At 45.3% G+C, this 15,542-nt stretch overlaps 1 protein-coding gene across 2 annotated transcripts in view; it reads right to left on the reverse strand.

The window, feature by feature from the left end:
- The window catches only part of LOC127610679 (coiled-coil domain-containing protein 85A-like), a 467,869-nt gene that overhangs the window by 417,395 nt on the left and 34,932 nt on the right, over nt 1-15,542 (reverse strand). The window contains exon 4 of one of the 2 annotated variants that reach the window (XM_052081110.1): nt 12,593-12,833. The exons of the other annotated variant lie outside the window; for it this stretch is intronic. Coding sequence (XP_051937070.1) covers nt 12,830-12,833 — 4 coding nt within the window. The 3' untranslated portion in view covers nt 12,593-12,829. Of the gene's footprint in view, nt 1-12,592; nt 12,834-15,542 lie in introns of those variants that run through there. 2 annotated transcript variants of the gene reach the window in all.

Genomic DNA, 15,542 nt, shown 5'->3' on the forward strand with positions numbered 1-15,542 from the left:
GAGAGCGGCCAGTGAGATATGAGTGGAACCAATGTAGAGGGGTGTTGGTGATGCCTATGGTAGAGAGTCTATCGAGGAGGATGGGGTGAGAGATTGTGTCGAAGGCTGCACTCAGGTCAAGGAGGATGAGGATGGAGATAAGGCCACAGTCTGCTGCCATGAGAAGATTGTTTGTGATTTTTATGAGGGCTGTTTCAGTACTGTGACGGGGACGGAAGCCGGACTGGAATTGTTCATAAAGACTATTGTCGGTGAGGTGGGAGTGGAGCTGAGAGGCGACAGTTTTCTCCAGAATTTTCGAGATCAAGGGAAGATGGGAAATGGGGCGTAGGATATTGAAGTCATTGGGATCTGAACCAGTTTTTTTCAGGATTGGGGTGACAGCTGCAGTTTTGAAGAGCACAGGAACAATTCCAGTCGACAGAGAGGAATGGATAATGGCTGAGATGAAGGGAAGCGGAGAGGGTAGGCAGGATTTGACCAGAACTGTGGGGAGGGGATCAAGCTGACAGGAGGAAGTATTGGATTTAATGATGAGGTCTGAAATTAATGAGAGATGGGGGAGTTCAAAAGAAGAGAACAGTTTGCAAGGGATGAGAGGGTCAGATTAGGGGAAAGGTACAGAGGAGCCCAGATGCTGGTGGATTCTGTTGATTTTTTCATTGAAAACGAGGAGAAGTGCGTTGCAGGTGTCACGAGAGTAAAAGTGAGGTGGTAGGGAGTCAGGAGGTTGAGTGATTCTGTTCCAAAGGGAAAAGAGAGTCTTACTATTTCCAGCATTGGAGCAGATGAGTCCGGAGTAGTAATGTGATTTTGCTTGAGAGATGGAATCCTTCTAGAGGGATAGTTGAGCTGCATAGATGTCCTTGTGAGCAGTGAGGCCAGTTTTCCTATAAAGTCTCTCAAGCTGCCGGGTTTGGGATTTCAAGGAACGTAGATGAGGGGTGAACCAAGGGGCAGACCGAGTAAAAAGGACAGAGCGGGACTTGACAGGGGCGAGCGTATTGAGGATGCTGGTGAGACCAGAGTTATATTGGAAAACCAAATCATCAGGAGTGGAGTCAATGTCTGGAGTCAGGGTGGTCAGCCATGCAGTGAGAGAGTCAATGTTAATGTCTTTAATATTACGGTAAACAATGGTCCGGGGTGATTTGGCAGTTGAGAGTTGGAATGTAATGTTGAATGAGATAAGGAAGTGGTCCGTTATTGGAAGTTCATCAGCAGTACAGTTGGAGGGGGAAATACCAGAGCAGCAGATCAGATCCAGGGTGTGACCTTTGATGTGTGTGGGAAAATCTACAAATTGATCAAAACCAAGACTGTTAATTGAAGAAGTGAAGTCAATGGTGAGAGGAAGAGCAGTGTTGTCCATATGTATATTAAAATCTCCCAGGATTATTACATTTGGTGACAGAGAGGAGAGATGGGTGAGGACAGTAGACACTTCATTTAAAAAGTCGCGGTGGGGTTTGGGAGAGCGGTATACTGTGGCAATAATCGTGGGGATGGGTCCGGATATTTGACAGGCAAGGCATTCAAAGGAGGAAAGTGGCGGGAGAGAAACCGAAAGTACTTTCCACTTCTCGCGGTATACTATCGCGAGACCTCCTCCATGACCAGAATCGCGGGGCTTGGAAATGTAAACAAATCCCGGGGGAGTGGAATTGTTCAACTGTGAGAAGTCCCCGGGAGTTTGCCAGGTTTCATTCAAGCAAAGAATGTCAAGCTTACGGTCCGTGAGGTGATTCATTGGCCTGTCATGTCACATTTCAGCCACTTTTGACAGGAATTGTGCAGGATTTTGTGCAAGTACTGTTACTGCAGTGCTGATTATGATGAGAAAAAACTGAAAATCATTTTGAATATCCATCCATCCATTTTCCAATCCGTTTTATCCTCACAAGGGTCGCGGGGTGTGCTGGAGCCTTTCCGATGTGTCTTCGGGCAGGAGGTGGGGGACACCCTGAACTGGTTGACAGCCAATCACAGGGCACACAGAGATGAACAACCATCCACACTGACACGTGGGGACAATTTAGAGTGCTCCATGAACTTACCACAAGTTTTTGGAATGTGGGAGGAAACTGGAGTACCCGGAGAAAATCCACGCCTGTGAAGAATATGCAAACTAGGTACACACAGGAAAGGAGCTGGAACAACTGGTTACTCTAAAATGGTTCATTTAAGGTTCAATGTTTTTGTTGTTTACGATGATACTAGTGCAGCGTGTTATACCGGAGACAAATTTCTTGTGTGTTCTACATACTTGGCCAATAAAGATGATTCTGATGATTCTGATTCTGATTCTGATCAAACCCGGTACCTCTGCACTGTGAGGTCTACGTGCTAACCACTCGCCCACCAAGCAGCTCCATTTTGAACATGTGAAAATATATTCATAATATACAGTATATCATCAGAGTTGCATACATATGTAACCACCTTTGTTTTATAGCATTTTTTTCTGCACATTGTTTTGTGACGTAATGTCAAATGTCATTGATATACTTTTCTACCTTTGGTACCCAAAGTGTTTTACATTCATTTACCTACTGATGATGTGGCTTCAAGAGCAACTAGGGGGTTCAGGATCTTTCTCAAGGACACTTTGACAAGGTCACAATCGGCAGAGATTAAAACCCCCCAACCTCGGGTTGGGAGACCGTAACTCTACCACTGAGCTATGCTTCCCCCATGACAAAGGAGGAGCACTCTGTCCAAAATGTCATCTCACAGACATTCACACACGCGCACGCACACACAAAAAAGGAAAAACAACCATCATCAAGATGTTTATTTAATTATTCATCGTCAAAATATCATTTATGATTTATTATGTTCTCGGTCTGTTGCTTTTGAAAGAGCCGTCCATCCATCCATCCATCCATCCATTATCTACCGCTTATCCGGGGCCGGGTCGCGGGGGCAACAGCTTTAGCAGGGAAGCCCAGACTTCCCTCTCCCTAGCTACTTCTTCCAGCTCTCCCGAGTCGTTCCCAGGCAAGCTGGGTGACATAGTCTCTCCAGCGTGTCCTGGGTCTTTCTCGGGGTCTCCTCCCGGTGGGACATGACCGGAACACCTCACCGGGGAGGCGCTCAGGAGGCATCCGAATCAGATGCCCAAGCCACCTCATCTGGCTCCTCTCGATGTGGAGGAGAAGCGGCTCGACTCTGAGCCCCTCCCGGATGACTGAGCTTCTCACCTTATCTCTAAGGGAGAGCCCGGACACCCTGCAGAGAAAACTCATTTCGGCCTCTTGTATCCGGGATCTCGTTCTTTCGGTCACGACCCATAGCTCGTGACCATAGATGAGGGTTGGAACGTGGATCGACCGGTAAATTGAGAGCTTTGCCCTTTCGCTCAGCTCCTTCTTTACCACGACAGACCGATACAACGTCCGCATCGCAGCAGACGCTGCACCGATCCGCCTGTCGATCTCTCGCTCCCTCCTGCCCTCACTCGTGAACAAGACCCCAAGATACTTAAACTCCTCCACTTGGGGCAAGATCTCCCCCCGACCCGGAGGGGGCACTCCACCCTTTTCCGACTGAGGACCATGGTTTCAGATTAGGATGTGCTGATTTTCATCCCAACCGCTTCACACTCGGCTGCGAAACGCTCCAGTGAGAGTTGGAGAGCCCCGTTTGAAGGAGCCAACAGCACCACATCATCTGCAAAAAGCAGGGATGTAATACTGAGGCCCCCAAAATGGACCCCCTCAACACTTCGGCTGCGCCTAGAAATTCTGTCCATAAAGGTTATGAACAGAATCGGCGACAAAGGGCAGCCTTGGCGGAGTCCTACGCCCACTGGAAACGATTCCGACTTACTGCCGGCAATGCGAACCAAACTCTGACATCGGTGGTATAGTGATCGAACAGCCCGTATCAGGGGGTTCGGTACCCCATACCCACGAAGCACCCCCATAGAACTCCCCGAGGGACACGGTCAAACGCCTTCTCCAAGTCCACAAAACACATGTAGACTGGTTGGGCGAATTCCCACATACCCTCAAGGACCCTGCTAAGGGTGTAGAGCTGGTCCACTGTTCCACGGCCGGGACGAAAACCACACTGCTCCTCCTCAATCTGAGGCTCGACTTCCTGACGGACCCTCCTCTCCAGCACCCCTGAATAGACCTTACCAGGGAGGCTGAGGAGTGTGATCCCTCTGTAGTTGGAACACACCCTCCGGTCCCCCTTTTTAAAAAGAGGGACTACCACCCCGGTCTGCCAATCCAGCGGCACTCTCCCTGTTGACCACGCGGTGTTGCAGAGGCGTGTCAACCAGGACAGCCCCGCAACATCCAGAGCCTTGAGGAACTCCGGGCGGATCTCATCCACCCCTGGGGCCTTGCCACCGAGGAGCTTTTTAACCACATCGGTGACTTCAACCACAGAGATAGGAGAGCCCACCTCAGAGTCCCCAGGCTCTGCTTCCTCCAAGGAAGGCGTGTTGGTGGAGTTGAGGAGGTCTTCGAAGTACTCTGCCCACCGGTTCACAACGTCCCGAGTCGAAGTCAGCAGCGCCCCATCCCCACTGTACACAGTGTTAGTGGTGCACTGCTTCCCCCTCCTGAGACGTCGGATGGTGGACCAGAATTTCCTCGAAGTCGCCCGGAAGTCGGCTTCCATGGCCTCACCGAACTCTTCCCACGCTCGGGTTTTTGCCTTGGCGACCACCGAGGCCGCGGTCCGCTTGGCCAGTCGATACCCGTCAGCTGCCTCTGGGGTCCCACAGGCCATAAAGGCTTGATAGGACTCCTTCTTCAGCTTGACGGCATCCCTTACTGCTGGTGTCCACCAGCGAGTACGGGGATTGCCGCCACGACAGGCACCAACCACCTTACGGCCACAACTCAGATTGGCCGCCTCAACAATAGAGGCCCGGAACATGGTCCACTCGGGCTCAATGTCCCCCGCCTCCCCCGGAACATGGGAAAAGCTCTGTCGGAGGTGGGAGTTGAAACTCCTTCTGACAGGGGATTCCGCCAGACGCTCCCAACAAACCCTCACTATACGTTTGGGTCTGCCAGGACGGACCGGCATCTTCCCCCACCATCGGAGCCTACTCACCACCAGGTGGTGATCAGTTGACAGCTCCGCCCCTCTCTTCACCCGAGTGTCCAGAACATGCGGCCGCAAATCCGATGATCCAACTACAAAGTCGATCATCGAACTGCGGCCTAGGGTGTCCTGGTGCCAAGTGCACATATGGACACCCTTATGTTTGAACAAGGTGTTCGTTATGGACAATCCGTGACGAGCACAGAAGTCCAATAACAAAACACCACTCGGGTTCTGATCGGGGGGGCCGTTCCTCCCAATCACGCCCCTCCAGGTATCACTGTCATTGCCCACGTAAGCATTGAAGTCCCACAGCAGAACAAGGGAGTCCCCAGCAGGAGTACTCTCCAACACACCCTCCAAGGACTCCAAAAAGGGTGGGTATGCTGAGCTGCTGTTTGGTGCATATGCACAAACAACAGTCAGGACCCGTCCACCCACCCGAAGGCGGTGGGAGGCAACCCTCTCGTCTACCGGTGTGAACCCCAATGTACAGGCACTGAGCCGGGGGGCAATGAGTATGCCCACACCTGCTCTCCGCCTCTCACCGTGAGCAACTCCAGAGTGGAAGAGAGTCCAACCCCTCTCGAGAGAACTGGTACCAGAACCCAGGCTGTGTGTGGAGGCAAGTCCGACTATATCCAGTCGGAAATTCTCTGCCTCACACACCAGCTCGGGCTCCTTCCCTGCCAGAGAGGTGACATTCCATGTCCCAAGAGCTAGCTTCTGTAGCCGAGGATCGGACCGCCAGGGTCCCCGCCTTTGGCTGCTGCCCAGCTCACATTGCACCCGACCCCTTTGGCCCCTCTCATGGGTGGTGAGCCCATGGGAAGGGGGACCCACGTTGCCTCTTCGGGCTGTGCGCGGCCGGGCCCCATGGCTCTAGAGGGGGGCCCCGGTGACCCGCGTCCGGGCAAGGGAAACCGAGGTCCATTTATTGCAATCATCATTGGGGTCTTTGAGCCGTGCTTTGTCTGGCCCCTCACCTAGAACCTGTTTGCCATGGGTGACCCTGCCAGTGGGCATAAAGCCCCCAGACAACTTAGCTTCTAGGATCATTGGGACACACAAACCCCTCCACCACGGTAAGGTGACGACTCACGGAGGGGTTTTGAAAGAGCATGTCATATAATTTGTGGTCTGCTGTGTCAATATAGTTGACAAGAGGACATTGTTTTCTGCTGTTTTTGTCAAGTATCATGTGTTTGTGTGGCCCCTTTTCTTTTGATATCCATGGGGAGGGGTATGCTGTATCAATATAATTGACAAGGACGTTCTTCATTGGTTTGCAACACGGCCAAAATAATTCACAAGAAGTGATTCTTTTAATGCCTTTTAATGGTTTTAAATGAATTTTCCATGAAAAAAAATCAATTTAATGACTTAGTGCATTTTATGACTCACGGCAACCCTGATTCGTGTGCAGGTGTGTGCGTGCGATGGATGCAGCGGATCCATTTCCAAGATTTGAAAAGTAATTGATCTCCATTTGCAACGTAGGTTCAGTTTTCGCATTAATCAAAAAAAAAAAAAACATGTCCTATAACTGCAGGCAAAAGTCTCCCTCCTGTCCTAAAGAATCACTGTTGCATCACCCTGATGCCAGTCCACTGCGTAAATATTCTCAAAAGCAGAGCTGATTTATCTGCTCACTCTGACCTTTCACACAGCAAGGTTCAAAGGTTAACAATGTAATAACTCACTTCATGTGTTCCTGATGACAATCTGTGGGGAGAAGTAAAGCAAAAGCATTGTGCAGTAGAGTAGTCAGAGATCCAGTTGCGAGGCTGTCTGGGTCAGAGTTTCTTCAATAACCTTAATGGGCTATTGGTGTAAATAAAGATGAACACATTCATCATGTGAAGTGGTGATCTGTCATGTCTGGACATTAAAATTATGATATTGCAGTGCTAGTGGTGATTATGGGATTATGGCTTTAGCATTTCAGTTTAGTTACGATTGCTAAAAAAACGATTATAATTTTTGTTTAGTTGTATGGGAAGAAGAATCCTGAAAATATTAAAAACTGCATATGTAAAAATGAAACAGGAACACGAATGCGTATGACCTTGGAAAAATTCTTATCATACGGCGAGAGCAGCACGCATTCAAACACCTCCTTGTGTCACAGCATTCTCAAATGTCCAAAACACAGTTGTCACATAAACATGAGTGCAAAAGGACGCAGTTTGAAATCTGTTTGACTTAAAAATGCCCCCGACATATGACTGTCGGACTATGTCATGACTATGTCATATTTAGAGCGAGACAGCTTTGTGCGCTGGAATGCCCACTGAGGCACACTGCAGTCCCAAATACACAAAATTTGATTTTATTAGATTTATTTGATTGTGTTTCAGCTTCAGCTGCAGTGAAGGGCGTTTCCTCCAGCAGGTACATCTGCACTGCATTCCCCCACCAGGTATATAAGGACATGACAAGCTGCCTGGTTCTTATCGGATTATCGACCCTGCTCATTTTTTAGACATCTCGATACTATTCAAAGTAGCTCTCGTTTTGTTCATATATCCTTGTTTCTAAGTATTTTTGTGATTCAATTATTGCTCTTGATGATTGTTTTCATGTTATTGGACTTATTTCGTTTGTGTATTCTCATTGTTCAATTAAACCTTGCCTTTGCACGTGCTTTTTGTTTCATGCATTGTTTTTTCTGGCTCCTCGTGACCAGCAATTTCAGTTTATACTTTGTCGGTAAATATTTTTCTTATCGCAATTTGTCTGCACCTGCATTTTTGGAATCCACACTCTTCGGTTCGGTCTGATCCAAACAATAATGACAACATTTACAATCACGGATGTCCTAGCCGTTATTTTGTAAACCGTGGACTGCTCAAACAAGCCGCCAACATTTCTGACTCAAGTTATTCAAGATGTCAAACCTATCAAGCAAACTGTTTTACTCCAGCTCTTAATCCTGCACTATGACCTCAGGCTTCACATCAAATGACAAGTTGAGGATGCTGCAAAAACATTTTCATGATGCTTAAATCAACACAGTGAAAACATTTTTGGATGGGAAGGTTAATTAATGCATGCTGTTTGCTTTTTAAATCGGTCTACAGAGCTAGTTTTATGTGTGCAATGGAAGGACTATTTTTCTAGGTCAGAGTTTGTTATGTTCATAATTCAAAATAGCTACTAGTACGGATACCCTGATTAGGAAAGGACACAGCCGACTCTTGCTACTCAGGAAACTGAGGTCTTTTGGGGTTCAGGGGTCACTCCTTAAGATTTTCTATAACTCGGTGGTGGCCTCGGCCATCCATTATGGCATTGTCTGTTGGTCAGGCAGTATCTCGGCCCGGGACAGAAAGAGACTGGAGTGACTGGTCAGTTCTGTCCTGGGCTGCTCCCTCGACACTTTGGAGGAGGTGGGCAACAGGAGGATGCTAACTAAGCTAAAAGCTATGATGGACAATCCCTCCCAACCCATCCAACTCACCCTAACAGCACTTGGTAGCTCCTTCAGCCAGAGATTGTTGCACCCGCGCTGCAAGAAGGAGAGATCCTGCCGCTTGTTCCTACTGACTGCTGTCAGGCTGCTGAAAAAATAAAAATGAAAAAATTAAATTATGTGAAAAACAATTGTAAATAGCACTGCGACCTTATCCATATTTGTATTTATATTGCACTTAATTGAACGGTGTTTGTTTTTTTTTTCTTCTTTCTTCTTTGTACCCTCAATCTGGCTGCTGTAGACTGTAAATGTCCTCAGTGTTGGACAAATAAAGGACATCTATTCTTATAACGTCTTCAGTATGTCTTATTACACATTTTCCTCAGATTGTGAAAAAAATAGGCAAGGGGACTTTCCAAACTCTCACCCGCTTCAAGCTGCTTGTTGCTACGTTACGTTCTGAGTCACTGCCAATCTTTCGATGTTGCTCTGGGCTGCCCTTGCTGGAATTCATCAGATTACCAAGACAACAAACATCTGCCACAAATAATTTTCTCAAAAAAAGGATATTTTAGAAATATAACGGGAAATTAAATTGTATGTAATCAAATGACACTGCACCTAGTAAGGCCTTCAAATGTACAATACACACATTTGCACTGTGTTGGTTTTACAGCAGACCGTTCGTTGTGCTGCAGTAGCTGCAACTGCCGCCCATTCTGGCAGACAGTGTGAGAGTAAAACTGATGAGGCAAAAGGTCATGGTGGCTGTACAGATCTAATGTCATATTTATGCCTCAGAAATCGTGTTCTTCTGCGCCATAAATCATGTGTACTGTAAAGAGCGCCTCTTCAAGCAGCAGAAGATCAAGAAATTTGCTTGGCCCGACAAAGTGTGCCCCTCCTGCCTGAAAGTCTGCGCCGACGAGCTGGCTCCGGTCTTCACACACATCTTCAACAGATCCCTGGAGCTATGTGAGGTCTGATCCTGCTTCAGTCTACCATCATCCCAGTTCCCAAGAAACCAGCAACATCAGAAATGAAAGAGCCTATCGTTCTGACATCTGTGGTGATGAAGTCCTTCGAACGCCTTGTGCTGCACCACCTAAAGAACATCACTGGACCCCTGCTGGACCCTCTTCAGTTTGCCTACTGGGCAAACAGTTCTGTAGAGGATGCAGTCAACATAGGGCTGCACGACATCCTCGAGCACCTCGGCAGCACAGGGACTAACACAAGGATCCTGTTTGTGCACTTCAGCTCTGCCTTCAGCACCGTCATCACGGAACTCCTCACATCCAAACTTCTCCAGCTCGGTGTGTCTCCTATGATGCCAATGGATCCTCAGCTTCCTGATGGGACGGACACAACAGTTGAGGTTGGGAAGGACATCGTCATCATCATCATGCATCAACACTAGTGATGGCGAAATGAAGCCCCATAAAGCAGTGAAGCCCTGCGGGGAAATACTTCACACACGTTTCGGGGCTTCAAGATGAATCATTTCCTCGACTCCGCCATCATGTGGACAGGAAAATGTATAACATGCTTGGTGCATGCAATAAAATGGTGGGGTGTAAATCATGCTCGGAACACATAATAATATGTATTTGAGGAGTGTTTTTACATGAATTGTTCTGTTACTTTGTCTATGTTTGTGCTTATGCAACAAGTGAAAATGTGAAATGACGTAAAATAAAGTGCGTATTCATTTTTATTTAAAAACAATATTTTATCCAAAGATTTTGGACTCAGGCGGTTTCTTTTTTTTGCAGAGAATTTCACCTGCTTTTGAACAAACTCTTTTCACATGGTACTGATGAAGCAGGGGTGCTGATAGCAAGTTGGTATGAAGGGGAATATATATAACATATATATATATATATATATATATATATAGGAATATATATATAGCGTTTCTTTGCCGCTTTTATTTCGAACAACACTCGAACCTATCGTATCATTTCCTGAATCAGTCACGTGGTACACCCCCTTCGCGGGGCTTCAAACGTCACCACTGACATCATCAAAACGCGCTTCGACTCCCCATTCATGAACCACTCATCTAGATTACTCGGCACACACTTCAGGGGTTCAACCCGTGGAGCACATCACTAGTCAACACGCACCACCAGCACTGGAGCGCCACAGGGATGCATCCTCTCTCCACTGCTCTTCTCCCTCTACACAAAAGATTGCACCTCAACACATCCAGCAGTCAAACTCATAACGTTCGCAGTCGACACCACAGTCATCGGTCTCATCAAAGACGGCGTCGAAAAAGGACAAAATCCGCCTGCAGCGGACAGTTAGGACTGCGGAAAAAAATCATAGGCAATGCCCGACCCACTCTTGAGGACTTGGGCACTGCAAGAACCAAGAAAAGGGCACGGAAAATCCTACTGGACCCCCCCCCCCCCCCCCCCACCCTGCCCACTACCTTTTCCAGCTACTCCCCTCAGGCAAGCGCTACTGATCCATGAGCACCAAATCCAGCAGACATTCAAACAGCTTCTTCCTTCTAGCCATTAACTCCCTAAACAGTAAACCAAATCTACCTGTATAGTGGCTCTTTGCAATTTTGCTCACCTCTGTGGTACAGCATTACCGCAATAATCATTGTAGCTCCAGCTCTGTACTTACTGGAACCATTGTCACTGATCTCTATTCCACAGCACCAGACACCTTAAAGCACTCACCTTAAAGCACTCAAGGTCTTCTGTACAATTGCACACTTAAACTTGCTATACAAGTACTGCTACTAATCACTAATGGTTCAATAATTATCTGCACCAACTGCACAACTGTTATAGTATTGTATTCTACCACTGGTCACTTTAGCTTTGCCTGATATTTTTGCACGTTGTCTCACAGCTGTCATTTGGTGGTACTACCGCACAACGGTACCCTTACATTACGGAATGCCTTTCCATACTTATTTGTTATGTCCTTGTTTATCGCAGTTGCTTGTTATTGATGATATTAGGGTAGCCTGTACTACCGTAGACAAATTCCTTGTGTGTCCTACATACTTGGACAATAAAGATGATTCTGATTCTGATTCTTTAAATTAAATGATCAATAAATGCTCTTCAGTCCTGTGTTTATTTTTATGTACAAAACTGAAAAATTAGTGATATTTTGGGAACCTGTTAATATTCAAGTACGTTTTTGCCACATAATGATGATCAACAATTTTAATCAAGTGGGCTGACTTTAGTTGTATAGAATATGCTCGTACAAACATATTTGGAATGTGAGTCTTGATTCACACAATATGATTATATAAGATCCATTTATATTAGATCCATATAAAGCAAAGCCTGATGTGATGCAATACGAATAATGCCATTTTATTAGGCAGCTTTGCATATGCATTTACAGTATAACGGCGATAGCATTGTGCCATTGAGTACAGTACTATTTGTATACAACCTCACTTATTCTCTCAAATAGGAAAACAAAATGTTTACAGGTTTAAATGCATCCAACTCCGTTTTCCTCCCACGTTCCAAAAACATGTTTTGCAGGTTAATGGAACTGTCCCGAGGTGTGATCGTGAGTGTGAATGGTTATTTGTCTGTGTGTTCTGCAATCCATCCATGCAGCTTGGGGGGGTTGTTGTCACTGTTGTCACTCCAACATCATCACTTTTCAAGAGACCCCAAAACCAGGATATTTGTTCAACCAATAACATTATATTGTCAAAGATAGTTAGCCATTTTCAACACTTAACAGTTGTCAATAATTTGGAATAATGTGTAGATCAGGGGTCCCCAAACTTTTTGGATCGAAGAACTACTTTTCGATCAACTAACCTCCCGGGATCTACCCTTACCCCCCCCCCACACACACACACCCCACACCCCACCCCCATGACGTAATTACGCGCCACCGTAAATTTAAGATTTACCTGCTTTATTTTATTTTTAAAATATTTTTTAGTGAAAATATGATTAGTGTGCAGTGTATATTAACACAATAAGTATATTAATAACATGTACGAGACACAAATGGTTGTTTGATTTTTTTCTTCTCGACACTCTGAGACCTGTCTTAGATCTACCGGTAGATCAGGATCTACCTAATGGGCACCCCTGATGTAGATAATATCGATTTGTGAAGAAATGTGACATTTACCAAACTATGATGCAGCGACGTGTATAATGTATTATTAAATGCAGACAGACAGATCGATAAAGTTTACCGTTTGGTAAAGCAGAACATCCGTTTCACAGAAAAATGTGAACAAAATTGAAACGATCCTCTTGGAAGTGATGGTGGATGAGGTTGCCATGGTGATCTTGAGCAGGACAACTGCTGCACCAAGCCTTCAGGTGAACTTTAGCTGAAAAAGATGCATCGCTGAGAGTCAAAGCAAAAGGCAGCGCATGTGCACGGTAGTCCGTAAACATGAAACTCAGTTCGATTGTACATCCTATGATCATTCTCTGTATCATTTAAACAAGCGTCTGAGTTGTTCTCTAAATAACAGAGAGCACTCTGCATCTGGAACATTTGAAACACAACAATGCTCTGTTTTAATCCACGATTAGGAAACCAGATTTCAGAAATGACATTTTACATCACATAAAAGAAAAATTCAATTGAAAGGCTTTTATATTGCCTGGTGTTGTGTGTTATTGATCAAAACCTATAAAATGAGAGTAATACAACAAAGACAGTGAAAAAAAATGAAATACTAACACATATACTGTAGACACCAGAAAACAATCGAACAGTGTCAGTTTCCTGTTGGGTCAAAATGTGTCCTCAACCGAGTTTTAAAAATGGGTACAGAGGGGGCTTGCCAAACATTTAACGGAAGGTCATTCCAGAGGAGACCGGCAACAGAAAAGACTTGATCCCCTCTGAGTCTCCTGTTTCCAGCACCGGTATTCCGGGGATAAAAGTGTTTCGAGCCAAAGCGTGTTGCACAAGTGTGTCAGTAACAAAAATATAGATTTTTTTTTGTTTGTAGATTTACCATTCACATTTGCGCACTGTCTCATATTTTAGGGTTAAAGGGTCATTTAGGAGCCCTGTTTAAAGGTTCTATTGGCATTTGAGGGAGAATTGCTTTGCTCTCAGCAATACTGTATTTATGGCCTGTTCAGACAAAAATCTGCTGTGCTACATTGTGATTCTATTAGGTGTCATGCTGACATGCATTTTTGAGGTTAAAACAAAAATGCTTCTCTGTCCTCTTTGGGAATGTACGCTGCAACACAAAGAAGAATCTGATCCTGCAAAAGGCATTCTGCATGTCAAACTTTGTCCACAGTCGTGTGAAGTGTCGTTGATAATACATACAAGTTATTTCACATGAAAAAAAAGCAAAATTATGCAAGCCTCAGCACTGTGAATTCTATCAAATTATGGGCAGTTGTTTTCATACCTTACTTCTAATGTAGTTGTCCAGTGGTTAGTGCATCAACATCACAGTGCAGAGGCCGTGGGTTCGATCCTGGCTCCAGCCTTCCTGTGTGGAGTTTACATGTTCTCCCTGGGCCTGCGTGGGTTTTCTCCGGATACTCCGGTTTCCTCCCACATTCCAAAAACATGCATGGCAGGCTGATTGAACACTGTAAATTGTCCCTACATGTGAGTGTGAGCACAGATGGTTGTTTGTCCCTTTGTGCCCTGCGATTGGCTGGCAACCAGTTCAAGGTGTCCCCTGCCTACTGCCCGAATACGGCTGGGATAGGTTCCAGCATCCCCCCGCGACCCTTGTGAGGATCAAGCGAATTGGAAAATGGATGGCTTCTAATGTTTTGTTAGAAATTTAGCTTGAGGCACTTATACTCATATTACTACATTAGGGCATCACACACATTTGAAGCAGAAATTATTGTGAACAAACTATTGGGAATGCATGACCCAGTTGGTAATTTATCAATATAATATGACCTTGTCAAATATTTCAATATGACTACCATTGTGTCTTAGTTAACATTGATTGACAGCAGGAAAGGCTCCCAAGGTTGAAATCAATTTCCATTGTACAGTGGAGCCGAGATATATTATTTCAATATATATTTTTTCAATCAATCAAGCATCCTGAGCTCTTTGTGCTAAAAAGAACCACACCCGTGGTATGTGTATCTGACTATTAGAATCACTGGCATATATGGGGTACATATGTGGTCTTAAGTGACAGAGTACCGTGGATGAGTAAACAAGCAAAGTGAAGTAATGTCGGTGTTACCTTCATTAAATTACTGAGGAGAAAAACACAACTAAATGGTAGGTACGGTAATGTTTAATAACACTGAATTTGTATTGCAGTATTTATTATCTCTTATGGATGTACTTCTATGGTGTCACAACCTGGTGTTCACGCTGAAGTTATTCACGTACAATGTGGCCGCCTGCACAGCAACAATAAACAGTTAAAAAAAATATCAGACACAGTATATGTCAATAAATGATCACTTGTACTGACCCGCAGCCTGACTCGCAGGTGCACAATTGTCCTCGCCTCTCATAAGTCATTCTCACCACCAATTCAAATCATGAACCCGAATTGAAAAATTAGCAACATTTTCATGTTACAACCGACACAGTATTGAGCATCAGTCCCGTTTTTCTATGCTGAACCTCAACCTCCTGTCAGGTTCAGCCATCCTACGGCTTATTTCATTTGACATTAATTCGATTCCAAGATGTTTGAGCTGTGACAAAAAAAAAGTCCAGAGTTTCTTCAGATACATAGTTCTGTATCTGGAGAATCAAATTGGCCAAGGTGAGTTGAAAAGTTTCCTCAAAAAGAAACAAAAAAAATCACTGCAATGCATATGCACCATGACTTTTAATGAGAAGAGATAGTGCTGAGTCATGCACTCACTCTCCTTAATTCAACTCACATTGAAATTTCCTCCTCTAATCTGTCGCATGAAATGACATTTCCACATTTGAAATTGACTTTTTAACCCTGTGTGACACATACATTGTTAGCGCCCTTCTTTTTCCTTCCATTTGCATTCCTTCATATATTTCCGATACTGCTTGTCCTCATTAGGATCACACGCACATGGAGAACATCCAAAGTGCCACA

Source organism: Hippocampus zosterae, chromosome 11, assembly GCF_025434085.1.
Source record: "Hippocampus zosterae strain Florida chromosome 11, ASM2543408v3, whole genome shotgun sequence".
Lineage (NCBI taxonomy): Eukaryota > Metazoa > Chordata > Actinopteri > Syngnathiformes > Syngnathidae > Hippocampus > Hippocampus zosterae.